The sequence below is a fragment of the Astyanax mexicanus genome, chromosome 14 (assembly GCF_023375975.1).
Source record: "Astyanax mexicanus isolate ESR-SI-001 chromosome 14, AstMex3_surface, whole genome shotgun sequence".
Lineage (NCBI taxonomy): Eukaryota > Metazoa > Chordata > Actinopteri > Characiformes > Acestrorhamphidae > Astyanax > Astyanax mexicanus.
This window is the reverse complement of record NC_064421.1, coordinates 16,208,254-16,231,686: the sequence shown is the minus strand read 5'-3', so window position 1 is coordinate 16,231,686 and position 23,433 is coordinate 16,208,254. Positions and strand designations below refer to the sequence as shown.

At 38.2% G+C, this 23,433-nt stretch overlaps 1 protein-coding gene across 7 annotated transcripts in view; it reads right to left on the bottom strand.

The window, feature by feature from the left end:
- The window catches only part of sntg2 (syntrophin, gamma 2), a 70,177-nt gene extending 49,382 nt beyond the window's left edge, over nt 1-20,795 (bottom strand). For 3 of the 7 annotated variants that reach the window (XM_022673058.2, XM_049463893.1, XM_022673059.2), the window contains exon 1: nt 20,259-20,795. In XM_022673058.2, coding sequence (XP_022528779.2) covers nt 20,259-20,334 — 76 coding nt within the window. In that variant the 5' untranslated portion in view covers nt 20,335-20,795. Of the gene's footprint in view, nt 1-1,614; nt 1,672-2,176; nt 2,315-20,258 lie in introns of all 7 variants that reach the window. The other 4 variants (XR_007424076.1, XM_015607901.3, XM_022673057.2 and 1 more) reach the window with 3 other exon arrangements.
- Between the last annotated feature and the right edge of the window lie 2,638 nt (nt 20,796-23,433).

Here is a 23,433-nt window from a genome sequence, read left to right as displayed (position 1 = left end):
GCCTTAATCTTTACTACAAAGCTGTCTTTGATCCATTAAACAGTCGTATTAAAGAATCATCCTTCTAGTCTGTGCTGAAGACTGATAATCTTAACATAACATAATGATGCTTAGTTGACTTTTTTTTTTTACAAGGATTTTATGTCAAGGGTAGGTAGAGATGGAAGATATCAGTAGTCAGATCTGCAAGGCCAGTGTTCCAGCACAGTTTGTTTTTCATCATCATCATCATCATCATCACCCTCATCATTATCATCTGCTAGAAGGGTATAAAGCCCCCACTATTGAACTGTGTTTGAAACTGTGTTCTCTCGAATAATGGTGCTCCTTCCAATACTTCTGGAATAAGTTGGGGAGTTTAGGATGAGGTGACTTGGGTAAATGCAATCAAATCCTCATAGCAATGCTCCAAAATTTATTAGAAAGTCTTCCCTGGACAGTAGGGGTGTCACGATTCTCTAAATCCTCGATTCGATTTTATTTCCGATTTTAGGGTCACATTTCGATTCGATTCTCGATTTTCTTTTTTATTTTCTTTACAGCAGAGAGGCCTATAACAGTTTTAGATTAGTCTATGGTCATTCATTGGTTTGATTCATAAAATTTACAATATCTTATTTCAAAAGGTGGGCTTGATATAAGTGATGCAAAGTGATACAAGTGATCTGTAATTCACCACATTAGATACTAAGGGTCAAATTTTTATAATTTAATTAGGATATATTTGCAATGCCATCTAGTGGCTTTTTTTGGTAGCAGCAGTGTGCACTAATAAATAAGCAATGTGCAACATAAAATAAATAATAAATAAATACGGAAACAGACATGTACAAAATAATAGAACTTTAAGACTTTTTCAGTCCCTGAGAATGACAAGTTTTTTTCTTTAACAAAGATATATTAACTTTATCTGAGAGAAAGATGCTCCTTAAGGTACCAAAACTATTAACATATTTGAGGCTAGACAAAACAACTGTTATTTTTATATTTTCAAGTTTTTCTTTATGGAGATGAGAATGTTCACATTCTCTGGAGAAAGGGCTGCTCTTTGAGCAGTCACAATGTCCGCGGTGTCGGCTACAGTGTGCTGCGCCATTTGCGCACAGTGCTGCGCCATTATGAGATTTTCTTCAGTTAAGTTATTATATCTATATATAGCTTTTCTTATTTTATTTGAAATTTTCTTTAAATCTGGTCTAAAATGTTTAATGAATAACTTAAGAACACCTAAATCAACTGATCTGAAGATGTTGATTTAATAGGCATGTTTGAACAAAGAAATCAAACTATGCTGAACACAGACCTTCCAGGACCTGGACTAAATATTGTCACTGTCAGAAAAAATATGTATCTCCAAAATGGCAACTTCACAAGAGAAGGAAAATTCAAAATTGAATCAGTGTTAAATATTTTATTCTAAGACATTGTAGAGCATTTCTATTGGTTTATTAGGTGAATTTTGATCATATTACAATTTAATTACAAAATAGCTGCCGTAGTCTAATTAAATAGAAAAGTAAAACACTGCAAAAACTGAGATACAAGCTAATTTTTTGTGAGAGCAAAGATATACACAACTTTATGTATTATAAAGAGCAGACAAAATAAACCTACTTTGATACTCAAACCAAGACCCCCAGCTGTCTGTCTTCGGAGTACAACGGTTCTGTGCTTTAAAAAATGGGAATTTAGTTGGTAAAATTATAAAGGAATCAGGTTCATCAGGATGACACATCTGACAACGACAACACAGATAAGTGGACAGTCATATTCTGATTATACATTTACTCAGTACTAGTCCAAACATGATGATATTTGTGAGTAATTCAGTGTACACAATGCATCTAATGTGTTTCTTTCATTGTGCAAAGACAGCACTAGTGTACTGAGGACAGGCCAATTGATGTAAATTGTGAAAGATGATGTGTCTCATTCTTACAGACTATGCATTCGAATGAGCTGCTTGACTGGGACAGCAAATGTAATGAAAAATATTCTAATGCCTGGCTTTTTTTGCTGATCCATTGAAATGTGTGTGAGTATAACACAGCAACTCTCTCACAACACTGCACTGGTACTTCACTAAAGGTCAAAGCTCAACTCTTGACAACCATCTAAAAAAGCTAGAGCATCAGTGAAATGAAATCTTTTTGGAGTATAAAGCCTTAGTACTTACGTTTAAGTGATGTCCCACACTGCCTAAGCAGACCACATCCTGTTTCTGTATGATCAACATTTCTTTTGTTAACTTTAAACGGATGTCGTAGGTATTATTGGCGTCTTCGTCATAAAGCAGGGCAAGTCCGGTTTTTGTCTGCAGAACAGAGTGGGCAAAATGCTGCGTTAGTCAAACGATTTGGGATTAGAGCTAGTCAGTATGCAGTGAATAAAGAGTTTTACATTTATTAAACCCCCTCTCTACACTCTAAACTGTATTAGTCTCAATAGCTGCTGATCCAACACGTTCCATTTGCGATATGTTTCTGCTTTCAAAAGCAAACAGAGGATATTGAACAGCTTACACTTTCCAGTTGCCTCTGAAATTTATCTTAATTTAGAGAAAATGCCAGTTGAAAATAAGAAAAGCATCTAAGCAGTAAGCATATTAAGAATTTCTTGCAGTGGACAAGCCAGAATTAAGCTACAGAAAACAATAAACAGGATTAGAGAGGTCCTGATCCGGGTATTTTGCCCCAATCCGATCAGAGGTTCAGCCGATACTGATCCGATCCTGATCCGATCTTTGTGTTAGAATGAGTAATACTCCCACAGAGTTTAGATTAGAGGTGCTGTTGATTAATCACTTTAATTTTAGTAACAGTTCACATAATGGAATCAGATCTAGACATCCCTAGACAGGATAAATTAACAGCATGTTTAAGTACAAAATACTATGGTTTAATTGTAGCTCTATTATAAGCAAAGTACAACCGCAGACTCAAAACTAAACTCATTTATTTACCTTCTGAGAACCCTCCTCTCCAGTGTTAGCGTCTGGGCAATAATGTCAGCTAATGGAACCTTAAAGACACCAGAGGACACTCTGGATACTATGGTTAAAACACAGATTCTGAACTAGAATAGCATTAAACTAGGCGACACACAATCTACTAAAATGGGCCTGGATCGGTAACTCTAATCAACAGATCAGATCGGGTCACCACCAAACATAACACATCAACAGCTTGTTTAACTGTAAAATACAATGATTTATTTGTGCCTCCATTATAAGCACAGTGCTTATAATGAAGTGCTTTACAGAATCTAAACTAAACTCATTTATGTACCTTCTGAGAACTTTCCTTAATGCCAATGTTAATGCCACTGTGAGGACACTAAATGTCCTTTAATTTGTCAGCAAGAAAGTAAATACAACAAGAAGGTTCTGTGTTCCAGACCAGCATGCATTTCATTGCAATTTAGGATGGAATTATATTAGATCATGTTCTCAGCACAAACAAACCGCTGCAGAGTTTGTTTGAGACCGGACCAAGACCATGACTCGACCCCTCTCACAGGTCTCGTGTGGTTGTTTTGGTCTGTGTCTGAGTGTTGATTACTGTTTTCACACATGACAAAACATACCACACTATAACCAGTGTCTGTTTTAACCAAACCAAATAGTGCTGGTGTGAAACCATTATAAATTATGTCTAGAATGGTCACTGTAATAAGTGGTTTAGATCAAGATATCCCTAAACAGGAAGCATCAACTGCATGTTTGAGTGTAAATGGTGTGATTTATTGGGTTTTCACTACAACCAGATCACAGAGGCTTAATTTTTCTTCTGGGTTGGGACTGAGGCTTGTCTGCTTGAAGGGGTTAATTAAAAATATACTACAGAAAACTCCCTTTCAGGTCTGCAACACTTTGAAATGTTGTTTCAGGAAAATAAGGCGCAAAGGACAGATAACAAGAAGCTTTACAGGCTGAGTTAATTTAGTTACACTCAGAAATTAATCCCAAGAGCACATTCCTGTAGCTGTTAAATTGAAAAATATTCCACAGAACGTGAGTGAAATATAAACAGGTCTGTAATGATCGTGAACGGAGAAAATGGAGGAAAGTAGATTTCCCATCCTGGAACCAATCTTTCTTCAAGTGGGAATTCGAGTAAGTAGAGTGTCAAAAGCAATCTGAGCACAACTGCCTGTGCCTCACTGCCTAATTTATAGAGATCCTCGCTGTCAGCAATTCTGTCCGTCTCTGTACTGACCTTGCTATGACAAAACACAATACAAAAAGACTGCGTTTTTTTAATAGAAAAGATCACATTAAAACGATAGATGTGACACAAATGTTTTAATTATATTCACACTTGCAGGTCCCTGTGAGGATGACATTGATTCTTGTAGTTGCTACTAGATCTAGAGCCACTTTGTCCGGGCCTAGTTCTCTTTCCTGGCACCGGGAGCATTTCTCCCATGAGACACAGAGATTTAGGTCAAGTGACTCCCCCTCTAGCTCCTGAGGGAGAGGATAATTAATCAAAGTTTTGAGTCATGGTTTGACTCTGTGAGAACACTGGTACAGTATGCACTAGGGGATCACCAGTTGGCTCTGTATGTGCACCTCCTGGGATTCAAACTGCTCTGCTAGAGCGGCACAGCTAGCACACTCCAGCAAATCTCTGCGAGGCTACACCCTATTATAAACTTCACTGCTGGCCTGCTGACCCATGTGATCATTTCACAACAAACAACAATTGTTGGCTAATGAACAATTATCACATAAGGGCAACAGGATTAGAACCCAACCAATATAAACATACCATCACCTGCCTACTACTACTACTACGCTGTAGAACTCCACAAGACCTCTGAAGGTGGCAGATTTTAGCATCAGCTTCTTTTAAAATAAAGATTCTTTTTTTTTTTTTTTTTTAGGTAAAACACCCACTGATGGGACTTCTTATTTCAGCACATCCCAAGAGTAAACAATGCCTGTCATCCACCTGATATGAAAATAAACAGGACTCATGAGACCAGGTGTCCTTTTTCCACTGCTCCAAGATGCAGTTTCTAAGGGTGCTTTTATGCCTACCTTGTTTGGTCTGGCCCTTTTAATTTTTCTCTTTGGTCCATGTTTGGTCTGCCCAAAACCCTAGTTCAACTGAACCATTGTTCTGTTTGTCTGCAGCTTAAAAACTCTATTTTCCAATGGTTCTGACACTTGGTTCTGAACAATTACTGGAAGTTGCAGGTAGGCATGACACGATAACTTTATTTGTTTGGACGGTATATACTGTCCTAAAAATAATTGCACTAAAGAATATTACTGTCATTTTAATGCCAGTAAAATAAAATAAAATAACAGCATAATAATGCAGATAAAACCTTTTAAAAACAATTATCTGCATTTCAATGCAAACATTGAAACTGGAATATAAATGAAAAAAATTCTAAATAAATAAATCATTAATATTAAGGTTAGTAAACATTATTAGGGTCATGAGCATCATATGATATTGTAATTATCATGTCACACCTTGAGTAAGGCTATTTAATAGGGATGCAGCGAATATTTGGTAACTGAAAATGGCAGACAAAATAACATTGCAGCTTTCTTTTTACCATAGGATAGTTTTCAGCAGTGGTGTTTGGCCCACTCTCCGCCTGTCTCCTACCCTGGTGTTGCATGTCAGAGCACTGCTGTATTCAGAGTATATGACATTCTGCATACAGCCTTCGGCTCAATGTTCCATTTTGTACAGTTTGGTTTTCAGCCAAAAAGTTTTATTTCAGTACATTCCTACTAATTAACAATATTCTGCCTCAACAATTAATCAACAGGGTCACCCATTAACAACAGAAGAAGAAAAACAACCAGTATTTTGTGGAAATCCAACTCCCCTTTCCACCTAACTGACAACAATCTCATGCAGGAAGGTTCTATAGCTCGCTCTGTAAACTGCAGTTTGAAATGAATTGGACCTATATAAATATATAATGTATACACACACAAAATCATGAACATTGGTTTAGGCTTGGTCCAGCCTATGTGGTAAGAAACACTTATTTGCACAGCATTGGATTTGTTTGACTTAGTTTGGCCACTCTGACTGGTCTGTGGCTACACAGTCGCCATCATGGCAGGGTGTGATGTACTGTGTACTGTGTGTTGTGACACATTCCTCCTGTAACCTTCATTAAAAATGGATGTAACTTGAGCCACAGTAGCCTTTTTGTCAGTTTGACTCAGATGAGATTGCATTGTTACTCTCACACATCAATGAGCACTGGGTCAAAATCCTGTCACTTTTTCATGGTATACCTCTCCTCAGACCACTGTCAGTTGAGAACAGCCCACCAGACATGCTCCAACTTGTCTGGCCAAAAGGTCTTTACCCCAGCCTGACCAATCTGTCAAATATACAGCTCTGTGCAAAAGGTTTAGGTAGCTGACTTGCTGCAATAGTGGCATCCTTGTATAATTGTATGACAGATTTATTAAGCTCTTTACCAACCATTCATTTACTAATGTTGGTATGGCTACATGCATGATTTCCAACACCTAGGGCAATTGGGATTTTGTACAGATTATGGGCAAAACTTGTGTGGATATCCCAATATCAATGTAAAACAATAAATTAGTTTAAGCTCAATAAAGGTTTTGAAAACGTGGCTCTACCTCCAGCCTTAATATGTCACGTGTTCAGTCTGCAGTATGATTTGCTCTCTCTTTTGATGTATGTGGGAAATAAAGTTTAAGTTTGCTGTCATTTACAGCCTTCCTGCAGCACTCTTAGGAGGTTCCTTAACTATTACCAATAAGCTACAAAGAAGGAGTCTTCATAGAACAGTTCTAATAAACTGCCTTACCTTAACTACCTGACTTTAGGAAATTGGTGCAGTTAGCAGTTACTACTGGCATCTGTACTAAAGTGATAATGTGTGTTGATGCCCAAAAACTACTACACAGTACTATATGTTCTAGATCTTAACATGCACCACTGCACCAGTGTGCATATACTGACTTTTTTTACTGAGTGGTCAAAATGTTTTGATTGTTTAGATTTGCTTAAAATAGCCTTCACTTTAAAATATAGATGCAAGTGCACCCCACCATGGATTTGACAGTGTCTGGAATGTGTTTTGCCATGTAAACCACTACAAAACACACCCATATCAGTACTCATATCATATTCTTTTAGTAGAATATTCGATGAGTTCTGGATGGATGTTTTTGGCTGGAGAGATTGTGCAGCTCTTTGCCAGGCTGAATATATCTTGTGTTTCACTGTAAAGGTTATAAAGACAGTGCAGAATCAGGAGAAGCCCCAGAGAGCAGGCCTTGCTGCATAAAATCACTGCTCAGAAACACTGAACACTGTTTCCCATGCTACACATCGCAACAGCTTTGCAATGCAGCATAGGAAACATGGGAGCTGATGAGGAGCAGATGTGGTAAACTCAACCAAGCAGCAAGTGTCATGTATCTACTGACACTTTCTGCTCCGCTTTTCTATCTAGTAGGCTACCTCAGTCTGAGGGACAACGTGATTTCAAGCTAGCATCACATTAAGGTCTTTAATTTAATTTGGGGTGCACCAAATATTCGGAACTGAAATTCTTTAACTGAAAATGACAAAAAAGCATTTTTGGTGTCACAAAATATATAAATATGATTTTTTTTAAACCCGGCAGAAGACCCACACTCTTGCCTACTGCCTCGTCCCCTGGCGGTGCTGTGTATCAAATCAAATGGCAGTTCACTTTTATGTTTTACTGGCAAAAATGAAATGAACTAAAAAGGTGAGCATCACTTATCACACGTGGAATTAGTTTACTCAGTTTTCTACCTCTTCATAAAAAGAGTCTGTTTTCCTGCTAAAAGGTTCATATAATTAATTAGCAATTATATTATAATTGCTAATTAAAACAATCCACACTTTGCTGTTTGATTTGTGCAGCAAAGTCTGTCACAGCATCTTCTCTAAGAATCTGGGCACTGGCTTGCCTCAATCAAAGCAATTTTAGAAGGAGACTGGAGGTCAACTGCTGACTGGAGATCAGACCTGATAATGTTACACTGCTTCAGGGCTGGTTCTCTCACTCTCTTAGCCAAGAATATCATCTTCCCCACAGCTAGGACAAGTGAAAATAGCTTTTACAACAGGATTAAGAGGTAACTGTTTATTCCAAAGAGTCATTTAAAAGGGAATCATTGGCATTTATGTCACACTATGTGACTTTTTAAAAATATAAAACAATATACAGTCACTTTAGCAGCTTAATGTAAATCTGATCTACCTACATTCAACAACTGTTCACCAAATCTGACTGGGAAAATATTCACATGCATTGAGGCTAATTGTTTTACCTTTATGACTAACTGGTAGCTCTTAGCTGTGAAGTGTATAATAGATTTTCTCTATCCCAGAGGGTAATCCCTACAATGATGATGAGAAATGACGGCCACCTTCAATCCTGCACCTTTTTAGTATGGATGCAACAATACCAGTTTTTCTGCCAATATCAAGTACAAATACCATTACTAATCTTTACTTGAATCTTGACTCAAAAGTGCCTATTAATCCTAATTGCCACTATGCAGTCAACACGGGCAAGTAGGAAAAAATAAGAATCCTTTATCAAAAGTCATAGGACAGGATATTATCATGTCAGTGTATGTAGCCTCTTACATCTCATTGCCTTTCCTCACTACAGTATGTGCACAACCTGGTGACATTTAATTTGAAAGACCTCCACATAATCAATATTAATATGAAATCTGACAAAGACAAATGATTTCATCACCAGTGTCATCTTAATCACCATCTTTTATTTAGCAATTATTCTTATTGTCTTTAAAACATCAACATCTTTAGGAAAGACACAACAAGCTTAATTTTAAAATGCCAAGATGTGCATTAAAATTCACACCTGTCCTGAATCAAAATAGAAATGAGCAGAAGAGCAAATATGGGGCGGGGAAGAATAATGATGGAAGGCTAGAGGCCCTTTTATTGGGTCAGTAAACATATGAGGACAGCATTAATACAGTGCCATCCACTTGATCTGTGGAATAATTGCAGAATCATTTGCTGGTGGAGATTTATTACAGCTTGTCTGTAGGTGTGATAGCGGTGTAAAAAGCCACTGAGGAGGATTAGCGTAAGCCAGTGAAATGGCACACCTAATGATTTATTGTGCACATAGCTAATACTGCTGGATGGGGCCCTGCTAACAACACATGCCCAGTTGTAAGTATGACTTCTAATCCTGAAAACAAGAAATATAACACTACAAGACAATAAGCATGGTAAACATTTGGAGTAGTAATGTGCCAAAATTAAACATTAGGACTAAGGGTAAAAAACATGCTCCCAGCAGAAGCATAACAATGTTTAATTTACAATATTTATAGAGGAAGTTGATTATACAGAATTCTGGCATCAATGTTTTTTTTTGTTTTTTTTTGCTATTGATAAAATACTGTTGAATCAATAATAATTTAGACATCAAATTGCTAAACTTGAACGAACATTTACTAAACACTGTTTTTCGCACTGATTTGTTTCCTGTAAGCCCTCTGTCTGCAGTGCAGTAAATAATAATAAATAATAAAAAATAAATAATAAAGTAAAATAACAGTAAAAAAAACTATGTAAGATTTTCTGCCTTTTCAAAAATGCAATTAGTCTGCCTGAACAATCAGCTGACCGATTAATCAGTCTACCACTATTCATGATGCCTCATATTAGCAAATCCCCATTCTCCCAAAGTCACAAACAGTACACAAAACTCATTTGCAACAATATTTGCAATAATCAACTGCTGGCCACTGTTGAAAATATGGAATTTATGAAATCTATTTGCAGTAATAACTGAAGAACTCATTGCTAAGTCATTGCTATGCATTGGAAGGGCACCAGCCACAAAATGAAAACTCTATTTTGTTGAAGGTAAAGATAGGCAGCAGGTCTTATTTCATAATGCCTCAGGGGAATCAAAACGTGCAGTCCATGCATCTCCCTACATATAGATCTAAATGATTCATGCCTCCAAGCAGCTTCAATTCCAGTTCAGAATGAACTACATCAATTACTGAGGGCATTTCATTCAAGTAAGGTTCAGGTAAATATAATGCATTATTTCAGTGTATGGAAATGCACTAGAGGTAAAACAAATGTCAACATATTGACAAAAATGCCTAATTTATCATCTAAGATGTTTGTGTTGCATGCATGATATGAACAGATTTTCTCTAATAAAAAACTAAAATACATCTTGACCTCAGGAATTAAGCTCTTCTATAGAAGTCAGTCGTTTAATGTTAGTGTTGTTGAACACTATAAACAAAATAACTGTTGGAGACATAATGTAGACTATGTTCTGTTTTAAGTTGTGTTTACACTTGTTCAGTGCACACTTTAGACTACACAACTTTTTTTTCTTGTAATTGGGAATTGGTCAGTCATTTATGGTTTGCACACGACACAAAACAGGATCATGAATTACTAGGCCTGTCCCAATAATTGCAATATCGATTTATTGTACAATAAATAATCATGACCTCAAATCATTTTTGATAATCGTAATGTTGTCTACTGTGTTTTTTGTATATTTGTTCACATATATAACGACGAACAGTATTTTAGCCAGTCATGTTTCAATAACTGTGACTTCATACACAGAGTGTGGACTAAAGTAGGTGAAGAAATAAGTATATAATTCCCAAACTAATTATAACAAATGATTAATTCAAATTTTGTTGTCTTTAAAAAGGGAATACTTGCATTTTTATGCTATTCTGTCATTATGTCAGTGGCATTTAATAGTCTTAAAATTACAAAAATATCGTTTATCGCAATAATTTCTGGGTCCATATGTCGTCCACAAAAAATTATCATGACAGGACTATGAATTACACAATCTTTCACCAGGAGGAAGCCTTTCACACAGCAAGCCTGGCTACTATCCAAAAACACATGCAACAGCAGATGTAATGCTATAATTAATTTTCAAAATTAGTGTCTAGTAAGTAACAAGCGATACAAGAGATCTGTGTGAGAATTTGCAATGAAAACAGAGAAAAAAAGAAAAGAATATGGATGAGAAAATAGATAAAGACAGGTGTGTATAACTCCACCCTCAGATTTTCCCTTACCCCTTGTCTTGCACTCACAACCCTTTTCACACTGCCGGATTTACAGTCGTTGACAGGTCCAGACATCCAACCTGCTTGATATTTGTTGCCGACTTGTGAGGCTTCAGCAATCACTTGGCAAGCTCTCACACTGCATTTTTCAGTCTTTCACACACAGTGACTGCCGATTTGCCTTTGACTTAAGGGTTTTGTTAGCAATTTACAAAAACAGTTGGCGACTGGAAAATCGGTAGTGTGACTTCAAATTACTGCAGTTCTTTAGCGTGTTTTCTGGATCTGGGAAACACAGGGCACCCTCTTGTCTGTTTGCTCTAGTTTGTATTAGATAACCAGTTTGTAAAAGAGAGTTTCCCCCTTTTTTCATTTTTTCATACAGGTTAAATGTAATCTATCCATCCATTCATCCATTCTTTAGTCATCAATTACAAACAAGTCAGTTAAAATAATTAGTCATGTGGCCATGTATAATTTTACTCTATAAGGATTTACTAATTTTTTGATGTCCAAATGAGAATTATTTGAAAATTCTGCACTTTTTTCCTGTGAATCATAAATCAGTTTCAGCAGTACAAAATTAAACATTACTGTTTATGAGAGCCTTGCTGAAAGACATTGGAAAGTTTCTTTAGGATAAAGCCAGCCTCATCCAGAAGTATGTTTTGCTTTATTCCAGTTCCATGATTTTACATTCTAGAATATACTTTTATAAATTGCATTCATTGTTATTCTGGACAAGATACAGTTATGTATACATATCAGATGTTCATTTATAAAATCAAAGCAACTGTCAGATCACTTACTGTACTGTAGCATTATATCATTATACACAGATCAAGCATAACATTATGACCACCTGCATGTTTCTACATCAATTATCTATTTTCAGCTCCACTGAGCATACAGAAGAACTTTAGTTAATTATCAATGAAAAAAACATTGAAAATATCGAAAACTTATAGAAATGTATAAAATCTGCTTTACAGGTTCTGACCACTAGTTAAACTAATCTGAATGTAAGGACCAATGCAGTAAACTAATAGCTGTTTTGGTGGGTAGGACAGTCCTGCAGAGTAAAGTATAATGTATTGTGATCTGCATGACAAATGCAATTGATAATTAGGGAAACAGCAGACAGCTGTATGAAATATTTGGCAGTTTGTATAAAATAACTGATGTCTTAAATGTCTTAAATCATTCACAGGTGTGAACAAATCATTATTAATGTAGTTTGGAAGGACTTTGTTGTTACCAAATGCACCATCTATCAAGAGGTTAACACATACGTTATGCAAGACCAGACACAATGTTCATTAACTTTCCAAGAACACTCATCACCATACTCATAATTTCACAGGATCTGCACGTATCTTTGAGCAGCTGTTTGGGGTAAACTTTTCGGTCCCTTGGCTGACTTAATAAATGGCTGTGGAAAAATTCTGCTTTGCTGGGAAAACACTACAAAACTGCCCATCTGCAATTTTATGTTTATAAATTTCAATGTTCTACAAAAAAAGTAGGTTGCCAAACTGCATGACATTCAATAAATAGAGCCTGCATAAAAGAATTCAAATTAAGCTTGCATACACTTTTATAAAACATTATAAAACAATTACACTCTAATAATAAAACAAATAAATATAAGGTTCTTCAAATGTACTGTCCTGACTGCTTGCTTGCTTTGTGACATTCATACAATGATACTGTAATAGTATAATAATGCATTTACATATTCATTTTACATATAATGTGCAGCATCAAGCTGCTTTCACACTGATAAATCAATTGAGATATATCAGTCTGGAAAAGTTAAAGTAATTTCTAAAGTTTAGGGACTCCAGCGAACAACAGTGGGAGCCATTATTCATAAATGGCAAAAATGTAAAACCGCGGGAAACCTTCCCAGAAGTGGCTGACCGACCAAAATTACCCGAAGAGCACAGCAACAACTCATCCAAGAGGTCACAGAAGACCCCACAACTACATTCAAAGAACTGCAGGCCTTACTTGTCTCAGCTATGGTATTCATGACTTCACTGTGAGAAAGAGACTGGGCAAATATGGCCTGCATAGCAGAGTGCCTGGAGGAAAACCACTGCTGAACAAAAATAACATATTTTTACCAGATCACCCACTCCTACTTACATAATATGTGTGTACATGTTTAAATTCAATGTCTAATATATCAGTGTGAACCTTAAAATCTGCAAGAAAAGTTACAGCTATTTATAATTTTTCTGCTTTGCTTCAGATCAAAGCAATTTAAACTACAAACATAATCGCACTCTAAGAGAACTCAGCTGGTCACTGGAATTTGTACGCACTAGCCACATTAGAAAATAGATTGATCAATGTTGTACCTTTAGAACGTCTAGTGTTTGAAAGCTACGCTATCGTGCAATTTCTTCAATAAATGTTCTTCTGATAGATATGCTGGGGTGTTTCAGCCACAATGGCCAAAAAAATGACAAAGCCATCCTTCACACAAGACAGCTATAAACGTGGCTTGGATTTTAAAGACTGATGTGACAGGAATCCATTAATTACAGCCCCAGTACTACAAGCTCAAATCAGATTCTTTTCAGACTGAAAAATCATGTAGAGGAACGGGTGCAGCAACATCAAATTGCTCCCTAATTGCTCTCAATCAATGCAGATCTTTAGAGACTTGTCAATGCTTGTGCAAAAATGCTCATGTCAAAATTCTAATCTAATTTAAACCACTGGTACACTGAACAACCTAAAGCCAATCCAGTCACAAGTGCTGGCCACAGCCTTCCATGCCAGTTTCCCTGTGAGCTGCAGCACCTACAGCTTGTGCTATTTAAGGCATCTAATATCGCAGCTCCTCAGTAGAAAGCTGTAGAAAAATACTGATTGCATATCTAAGGACATCCATACAAAGATAGAGCCCTCTGACCTTCCATTTTAAAGTCCCCTGTCCAGCAGTGGCCATCATATTCCTCTTTAATCATCAGTCTGTAATCAAAGGGCATCTTTTTCAATCACACATTCGTACACAAGATGAAAACTTGTGCATCTCACCTCCTCTCCCGAGTTCTGTCTGATTGTCAGGCAAAATGTGAACAGTGTTCACACATCCCGCTCTGGTGATGGCTCATTGAGGATTAACTGTTCTGGCTGTCAGCATTACACAGGTTAAGCCAGGAGTGGCACACTCCAGTCCTGGAGGACCACGGCACTGCAGAGTTTAGCATTTCGCACGCTGGGTTTAAATCACCAGCTAATTACTTAAATCTTGGTCTTCATGTGTCTAAAAAGGAGTGTGTATTTCAGGGTTACATTTACATGAACAGTATTTTAAACATTTATATTAATAATTTCAAGCAGTGCATGCATCTAAACTGCAAACAAACAATTATACAAAAAACACCCTAATAGCTTCAAATTAGACATTAAAACATATACAAAATAGACTGCTTTCAAACCGAATACTGCTATTATGATGGATGATGATATGATTTTTTTATTACAATACAGAGTACATGGCAGTATTATGATACTTTTATAATATTGTGAAACTTTAATGCTATTTTTAGAGTTGGGTGATGTGGCCAAAATTAATACCATAATATATTAATTAAAATGGTCAATACAATTTAATTATGATATCAATATGAACTATATAAAATCCTCAAAAAAATGCACCAAAATTGACATTTTTGGCCTCAACCAAACAATTAATCAGTTTTTTTATTATTATTTTTTTTTTTTTACCAGTGCATAAATAAAATAGCCTAAATATATGCAATTAGAATCGCAGGTGGCCTTAGATACATCATTGTTTGGTGTAAATAATTCTGTGTTTACTTGCTATATTCAAATGAATAATTTTAGTTTCTAAATATTCAGTACCTACCCTAAATTTAGCAATTCATGTAAAGCACTCTCTACCGAACATCATACATTTAGGGTTTCCATGCTTCCAACACACCTGATCCCACTAATCCGCTCATTAAAAAGCCCTTTCAGAGTAGCAGGGGTGTGTTAAAGCAGGGAAATTCTTAAAAAGCGCAGAGCAGGGGGGCAGCAGCACCAAGACTGAGAAACTGTTCTGTAAATAAGGTCTTCCAATTATTGAAACATATATAATGTTTCAATAATTGGAAGACCTTATTTACAGAACAGTTTCTCAGTTTCTCAGTCTTGGTGCTATATATACACTGCTCAAAAAAATAAAGGGAACACTCAAATAACACAATAAAACTCCAAGTACATCAAACTTCTGTGAAATTAAACTGTCCACTTAGGAAGCAACACTGATTGACAATCAATTTCACCTGCTGTTGTGCAAATAGAATAGACAACAGGTGGAAATTATTGGCAATTAGCAAGACACACTTAATAAAGGAGTGGTTCTGCAGGTGGGGACCACAGACCACTTCTCAGAACCTATGCTGTCTGGCTGATGTTTTGGTCAGTTTGGAATGTGGGTGGTGCTTTCACACTCGTGGTAGCATGAGACGGACTCTACAACCCCCACAAGTGGCTCAGGTAGTGCAGCTCATCCAGAATGGCACATCAATGCGAGCTGTGGCAAGAAGGTTTGCTGTGTCTGTCAACGTAGTGTCCAGAGGCTGGAGGCGCTACTAGGAGACAGGCCAGTACACCAGGAGACTTGGAGGAGGCCATAGGAGGGCAACAACCCAGCAGCAGGACCGCTACCTCCGCCTTTGTGCAAGAAGGAACAGGAGGAGCACTGCCAGAGCCCTGCAAAATGACCTCCAGCAGGCCACAAATGTGCATGTGTCTGCACAAACGGTTAGAAACCGACTCCATGAGGATGGTATGAGGGCCCAACGTCCACAGATGGGGGTTGTGCTCACAGCCCAACACCGTGCAGGACGCTTGGCATTTGCCAGAGAACACCAGGATTGGCAAATTCGCCACTGGCGCCTTGTGCTCTTCAAAGATGAAAGCAGGTTCACACTGAGCACATGACAGACGTGACAGAGTCTGGAGACGCCGTGGAGAGCGGTCTGCTGCCTGCAACATCCTTCAGCATGGCCGGTTTGGCAGTGGGTCAGTAATGGTGTGGGGTGGCATTTCTTTGGAGGGCTGCACGGGCTGCATGTGCTCACCAGAGCTAGCCTGACTGCCATTAGGTACCGAGATGAGATCCTCAGACCCCTTGTGAGACCGTATGCTGGTGCGGTTGGCCCTGGGTTCCTCCTAATGCGGGACAATGCTAGACCTCATATGGCTGGAGTGTGTCAGCAGTTCCTGCAAGATGAAGGCATTGAAGCTATGGACTGGCCCGCCCGTTCCCCAGACCTGAATCCGATTGAGCACATCTGGGACATCATGTCTCGCTCCATCCACCAATGTCACGTTGCACCACAGACTGTCCAGGAGTTGGCGGATGCTTTAGTCCAGGTCTGGGAGGAGATCCCTCAGGAGACCATCCGCCACCTCATCAGGAGCATGCCCAGGCGTTGTAGGGAGGTCATACAGGCACGTGGAGGCCACACACAATACTGAGCCTCATTTTGACTTGTTTTAAGGACATTACATTAAAGTTGGATCAGCCTGTAGTGTGTTTTTTCACTTTAATTTTGTGTGTGGCTCCAAATCCAGGCCTCCATTGGTTAATAAATTTCATTTCCATTGATGATTTTTGTGCGATTTTGTTGTCAGCACATTCAACTTTGTACAGAACAAAGTATTCAATGAGAATATTTCATTCATTCAGATCTAGGATGTGTTATTTGAGTGTTCCCTTTATTTTTTTGAGCAGTGTATATTATATACTAGCTTTCCCTAAATCATCCTTGCGCCAAGACCCTTCATAAATGGTCGATTGAGCATTACAATGAATTCTTTCTCTACCAGTTGAGATGAGCTTAAAGCAGTAAGATGCTTTGGGGATTCTAGACCTAGGGATTTTACTGCTCTTTGTAATCAAAGAGTACATCAACCCTCAAAATCAGCGGGTCTCCTGCCCTCTCAGCGCATTTTAAAAATACACTTTAGGGGGTCCATAAGGAGTGTGCAGAGGTGGGGCTTAGTGAGGCACAGGCAGGGTGGGAAGGAGCCAACCAGAGGATTTCTTTTTTTGTTTTAGATCAGCGGGAGCATCAACATTAGGCAGAACTGATTTTCAACCTCTTAGGGTGCACCAGCCAGGCTTGAACAGAAAATGTGTAATTTAAAAGAATACATTGGGTTTGTTGGACAAATCACTTGTTCTTTCAAATGCAACGTGGACTATGTAAAAATCTGTTAGTTTACTCACACTTTAAACACATAGTCACAACAGTGCTGTTGTGGTTTTTAAACACCTGTGTCACTGCTGAACTGAACATAGTCCACCAGACAGAATTATCCAGCCAACAGCATCCTGTTGGCAGTGTCCTGTGAGATGCGATGCAGGAATAGAAGATTACCAACTGTGCAGCAACAGATTTAGAGCTTCTTTCTCTGACTTTACAAAACTCCAGCAGTACTGCTGTGTCTGATCCACTCATATCAGGAGAACATACACTAACACACCACCACTATACCAGTGTCACTGCAGTGCTGAGAGGGATCCACCACCCAAATAATAGCTGCTCTGTGGTGATCCTGTGAAGTCCTGACTATTGAAAAACAGGACTTTGCAGAGAAACAGAAACAGAAGGACTACAATTTTTAAATAAAGAACCACAAAGTGCTTCTATATGCCAAGTGGAGCTGATAGAATGTACAGTAAGTGTAGAAAAAGAGGTGGTCTTAACATTATGTCATGATCATAATAATGCTGTGTGACAAAGCATATTTTATGATGTGTCTATTGCACATGCAACTAATGATTATTTAATGTTTAAATGTGAAATGTTCTTTTATTTAATAAGAAAATATGTAATCTGTTGAGTTCTTCTTTTTGGTGACCAAGCTGAGTGTAAACTGGTTGAGTGAGAAGCTGTTAACCTGCTCCCACTGTGTTTCTGCCATCACTTTTTGTAGTGCAATGCAGTTACATTGTCAATTATGTCATTGCAGCCCTTGCACTCATTACCATGTCAATGCTGAAAGACTCAGTTAGACAGTAAACACAGATATCTAAAGGGCTGTTTTGGATTTTTATACTATACATTGTAAGAAATGTTTGAATGTAGCAAGAAGTAGAGTTTTTATTGTGCCTATCATACCAACCGTTGTGCACTAAATGCATTACATTTAGATATGGCTAATCAAACAGTAAAGGAATAGGAGTTTTGAAGGTTTAGAGTATGTGTGTGTGTTTTTTTTCAATCTGCAATCCAGCTCCTCAAAATGAGCATGGCCCTTCAACAAAACTCTCCATAGCAGTTCCATTTTAAGATAGTGATTTGATGAACTGGTAGGACACACTTTCACACTTATCAAATTCACCTCCAGTATATGATTAAATTCTAAGAAAAGGGACTTTTGGGACATTTCTCAAGATGCTGTCAAGGTACAGTGTCTGCTTTTTCATCGGAAACATCAGAGACAGTTCTATGAATAGATGTAAGGGCAGAAATATTCCATATGTCGTCTGTACTACATGGTACTACACTGTAAAAAATACACAATCTGATTGGTTGTTTCTGTTAATTCCAGACGCTTATTTTTTTTATATACATGTCTTATGTTAAGAGCAGGTTTCTGCATGTAGAATAGATGTAAGAGTTTTTCTTCTTTTGCACTAGAAAACTAGAGGTCATTGTATGCTGGAGGTCTACCCCTCTCTGTCTCTCACTCTGATATTGGTCACATGGATCAAACAGCTATCAGATCAAAATGATAAAAAAAAAAACATATTTTGCAAATGTAAACAACAAAGCAAATTAATTGTAATCTCACTGAAATGTATACATATCTCTAATACTTATTTACATAGCATTTATATAGTGATGATCACACAATGATCTCTATATTGCCCATTAATGTTGTGCTTAGTAAATAGAGTCAATTAACATAAATTAGTGGGTATAAAGAGTTTCTTTGATTTTACCAAATTGAAACCTCTGGAATATAATCAAGAGGAAGATGGAGGATCACAAGCCAGCGAACCAAGCTGAACTGCTCGAATTTTTGCACCAAGAGTGGCATAAAGTTATCCAAAAGCAGTGTGCAAGACTGGTGGAGGAGAACATGCCAAGATGCATGGAAACTGAGATTAAAAACCAGGGTTATTCCACCAAATATTATACACTAAACTCTTAAAACTTTATGAATATAAACTTGTTTTTTCTTGCATTATTTAAGGCCTGAAGTCTGCATCTTTTTATTTCAGCCATATCTTATTTTCTGCAAATAAAGGCTCTAAATGATAATATTTATATTTGTAATTTGGGATAAATGTTGTGCGTAGTTTATAGAATAAAATAACAATGTTCATTTTACTCAAACATATACCTATAAATAGCAAAATCAGAGAAACTGCGTCAGAAACTGAAGTTGCCCCTTATTTTTTCCCCGAGCTTTTTTCCCATATGTGTGTGTGTGTGTGTGTATGTGTGCTCTGTGCGTGTAAAAATATTAACAGTAACGTTACTTCCGACAGTAATAAACACTATTTGGTTACGTAATGTCTTAAGTAACTCTAATTAAGACCTTATGAATCATTACTGAATATTAATGCTTATGAATTTAGCAAATAGTAATGAACTAAAACACTAGTCTAAAAGTGTGCGATGATTAACGTTACTTAAATTCATAATTAGTTGAGACAATATTCTGGCGTACGTTAAGTAAGTTACTATTGATCAATTTATACTTATTGTAACGTCCAGTGTTACACAAGTAACCTATAACCTTAACTTTACTTTTATTTAACGTATTTATTATTAATAGTTCTCTCTCTTACAACAAATCACCTCAGACGTTAGGCAGCTAACCTAGATATTAGCTAACTAGTTAAGTTAACTAACGTTAACTAGCTTGCTAACTAACTAACGTTAGCTAACAGTTAGTTAGTTAGCTAGCTTGCTAGATAGATAGATAGTTAAGTTAGTTAACGTTAGTTAGGTTAGTCATGTCAGCAGAAAATGTTACAATTTTAGCTTATTTAATAATTTAAAGAAAAAACAGGTCTTATTCAGATACCAGTTACATTAACCCTGTAAGTTGGTTTTCTATTCTCACAGCTGTATTAGTTTGGCGAGTGATAATATTCGCTTACCCATGTTGGTACTAAAAGGCTGGCAGGTCGCTCTAACAGATCGGGTTGATGTTTGCCGGCCACGTTCATTTCCCATGCAGCCGCTGGCTTAGTCCGCTGGAGTCAAACACACTTTGCTCAGTCATTTATCCAGTAATACTCGGTTAACGAGCTTCACCGTGGCAGTCTTTCCGTGCACCGCAGAAGGCAGAGAACACCGAGCATCTCCCGCTCATCCCGGTCTGAAACAGCACTTCCTCAGTCCTGCTGACCACCAGCTAACGGCGTCCGTTAACTTACCACTGGTTTAAACAAACAGGGAAAATTAAATAACGACAAGCTACAAACGTCGATTTACTAATGGCACTCTAACGTTTCCAGCTTTCTGAACATCCAGCAGAAGTAAATTAGCGAGATTCGTGTGGGGAATGGTTGTGAAGAGACATAGTTCCCGTAAAAAATGAAGTTTTTCCACCGTCTCTGCGCTCCGTTTAACCGCTGTCTGAAGTTGTCGACGCCGTGCCGTTCTCAGGCGAGCGGGCTGATGTACGTTAGTTTTTACCTACCCGTTTTCCGACGAGCCCCGCCTACCGCACGTGCTGATTGGTGGAGAGACTCCCGCCCTCTGTGCGAGGATTTGTCAGAAGCGCATACTGGCAAGCAAATCAAGGGATCGGATTGGCCAGTTCTGGGGGCTGCTTTTGGGTCTGAACTACTAATCAATCCGCGCACAGAGGGCGGGGTTTATTTGAATACGGGTGCAGTGCGTGTTGCCTTCTTCTCCACCTGCTGCCTGCCTGCCTGCCTGTTTGCTACGGCAACGATTTAACCGTTCAGCGCCTGCCCGCCCGCCCGCCCGCCTGCCTGGGCTGATGTGGCGTTAGGCTCTATCGTGTGAAGTGGATGATCGTTCAGTTGGAGGCGTTAGGATGAAATCAGAGGAAGGGAAATGAAAGAGAATGCTATAGTCCACTGTTCAAAAGCCTTATGCTCTTTATAGCCCCAGTAAGGTCGTTTTGGGATGCCTCTGAACGAGGAGGCATGATCATAAGCACTGCTAGAGGGCACTAGCAACCTCTTCTGTGTCTTCACCTCCTTGCAGTGCAGGGATTCTCAAGTGACCTACATTATAATGCACTAAGGAGATGTCTGCCACCGGCTAGCTGCTCGTGTGTCTCGTGTTACTTCAATTAAAGGACCAATATATGTGTTATATCTTCTGTGCATAAAAAGCAGCAATCCCTAAGAGTTTTTTTTCTTTTTCAAATTGAAAGCATAAGTATTCCTGAGTTGGGAGGGGGGCATACTCTAATTCACCCAATATATTATGATATTTAGATTTGTTCATATTGTTGATCAGCTCACTTTTTATGACCTTGTGGGTCCCTGTTGATATATCAGTCCAAAAAAGAGAACTACTGCTTCACGATCTATATACATAATGTTGCCCTAAGGCAACAAATGAAAAATCCCTCTAGTAAAAGGTAAATGAAAACAAAAGAGCAAAAATAGGTTTTAGATATACTTCTTTACATATAAATGAAGGGACCGTGTAATAATTAAAAAAAGTGGCTTGAATGACCAAAATCTGTTCAGAATGATGTTAATCAGCAGTGCAACATGGAAGAAGCATAGGCCAACCTGTTAAAAAAAACGATTTTCTTGCAGAGTATACCTCCTGATTTCCAGAACCCAGAAGAACTACAAGACGGATGCAGAGATGTTTAATTTTCTCCTGAACAGTTAAGCAGTATTTTATTAGAATTTGTAAAGTAGTAACTGTAACTCCAGAGTGTGTACAGTATTACTGGAGCAATAGGCTTTTATGTTTGTGATAACAGATTTGTAGCTTTGGCTAATGCAGCCAGCTGTGCATCAAGCTATAGAAAACAGTAGGCAGAGTTATACTGATGGAGTCATTAGTGTAGCTTCAACCCTGAGCTGAACCATGAGCTTCATGTCTGTGGAGGAGGGATGAGACAGACAGACCTCTCCAGTGTTTTAACATTGGAATGTGGTAGACATTTTACTGTCACACGCTGTCATTTAGTACTTATTTTTCCTTTAAATTAAAGACCGCACACATAACTGGGCATTTTTCTGCTGTTTACAAGCTACAGAATCCCATGTGTATATGATAATTGATTAAAGCTCATAATATATTGCCCACAGATGGCCTGCTTCTAGACTGTTCTGCAGCTCAGCCTAATTTCACCCCTAATTTAATTACTACTGCACTGCTTAGTTGGTGCAAAACAATATGGATGTTGTTGCTGCTTTTTTGATAAGGCTTGCAGACCTGCAGGTAAAAGCTGAAAATTTAATGGACCTCCTTTTCTCCTAGGGTCTTTCACAAGTTTGAGATGCTGTAAGCAACATGGTGCATGGCGAAAGAGCGCTTCGGCACCTCACTCGTGCTTTCCTAATGCGATCCCTCATGCCGGGTGATGTGGTGTGGGAGGTAAAGCATGGCTGGGCATGGATCCAACTACAGATCCAGCAGCTTGGCTTCAGAAAGAGTTGGTCACCATCGTTCAAATGTGCTTGCTGATAAACATGCATTTGACACAGGGACCCTGACAGAAGGGCATCTACAAACAACCAGGGACTCTGGAAACTTTGTCAAGGGGGAAAAGAGATATCGGAGGGGAATCCAGGACTCGCACCACCCACTGTCCTGGTGTGTTCTGGAGCATGCAGCATGACAAAGCAGTTACCCAAGGTAGTAGGAGACACCTTCACATAGGACTGTGAGGCAGCTGCTCAGCTCCTTTGCGATGGTTGTTATTCCTCGTGTGTGAGCATGTGGGTCACCCTGGAGAAATTTCACATTTTCAAGGAAAGCTGCATCAACAATTTAGCATCAAAGCATCATTTCTCCTTGCACTTTCCCCCCTACTTGCTCCCAGCTAATTTAAACCGATCAAGATATACTTGACATAAAAAACCTCCTGGTGAGGAAAATCTACAACAAATAGTTATTAACTGTGTTTTATAGATTGACTATAATATGTGTGTGTGTGTGTGTGTGTGTGTAGAAACACTGAACACATCAAACAACCCTACACTACTGCTGAAAGTCTCTGAAATTACTGCATACAATTAACTTGGTGTGTTTCAATTCAAGTACTCATTAGTCCAGATTGGTACTTGGCATTTTTGTCAACATAATCATATGAATATATTAATATGTACT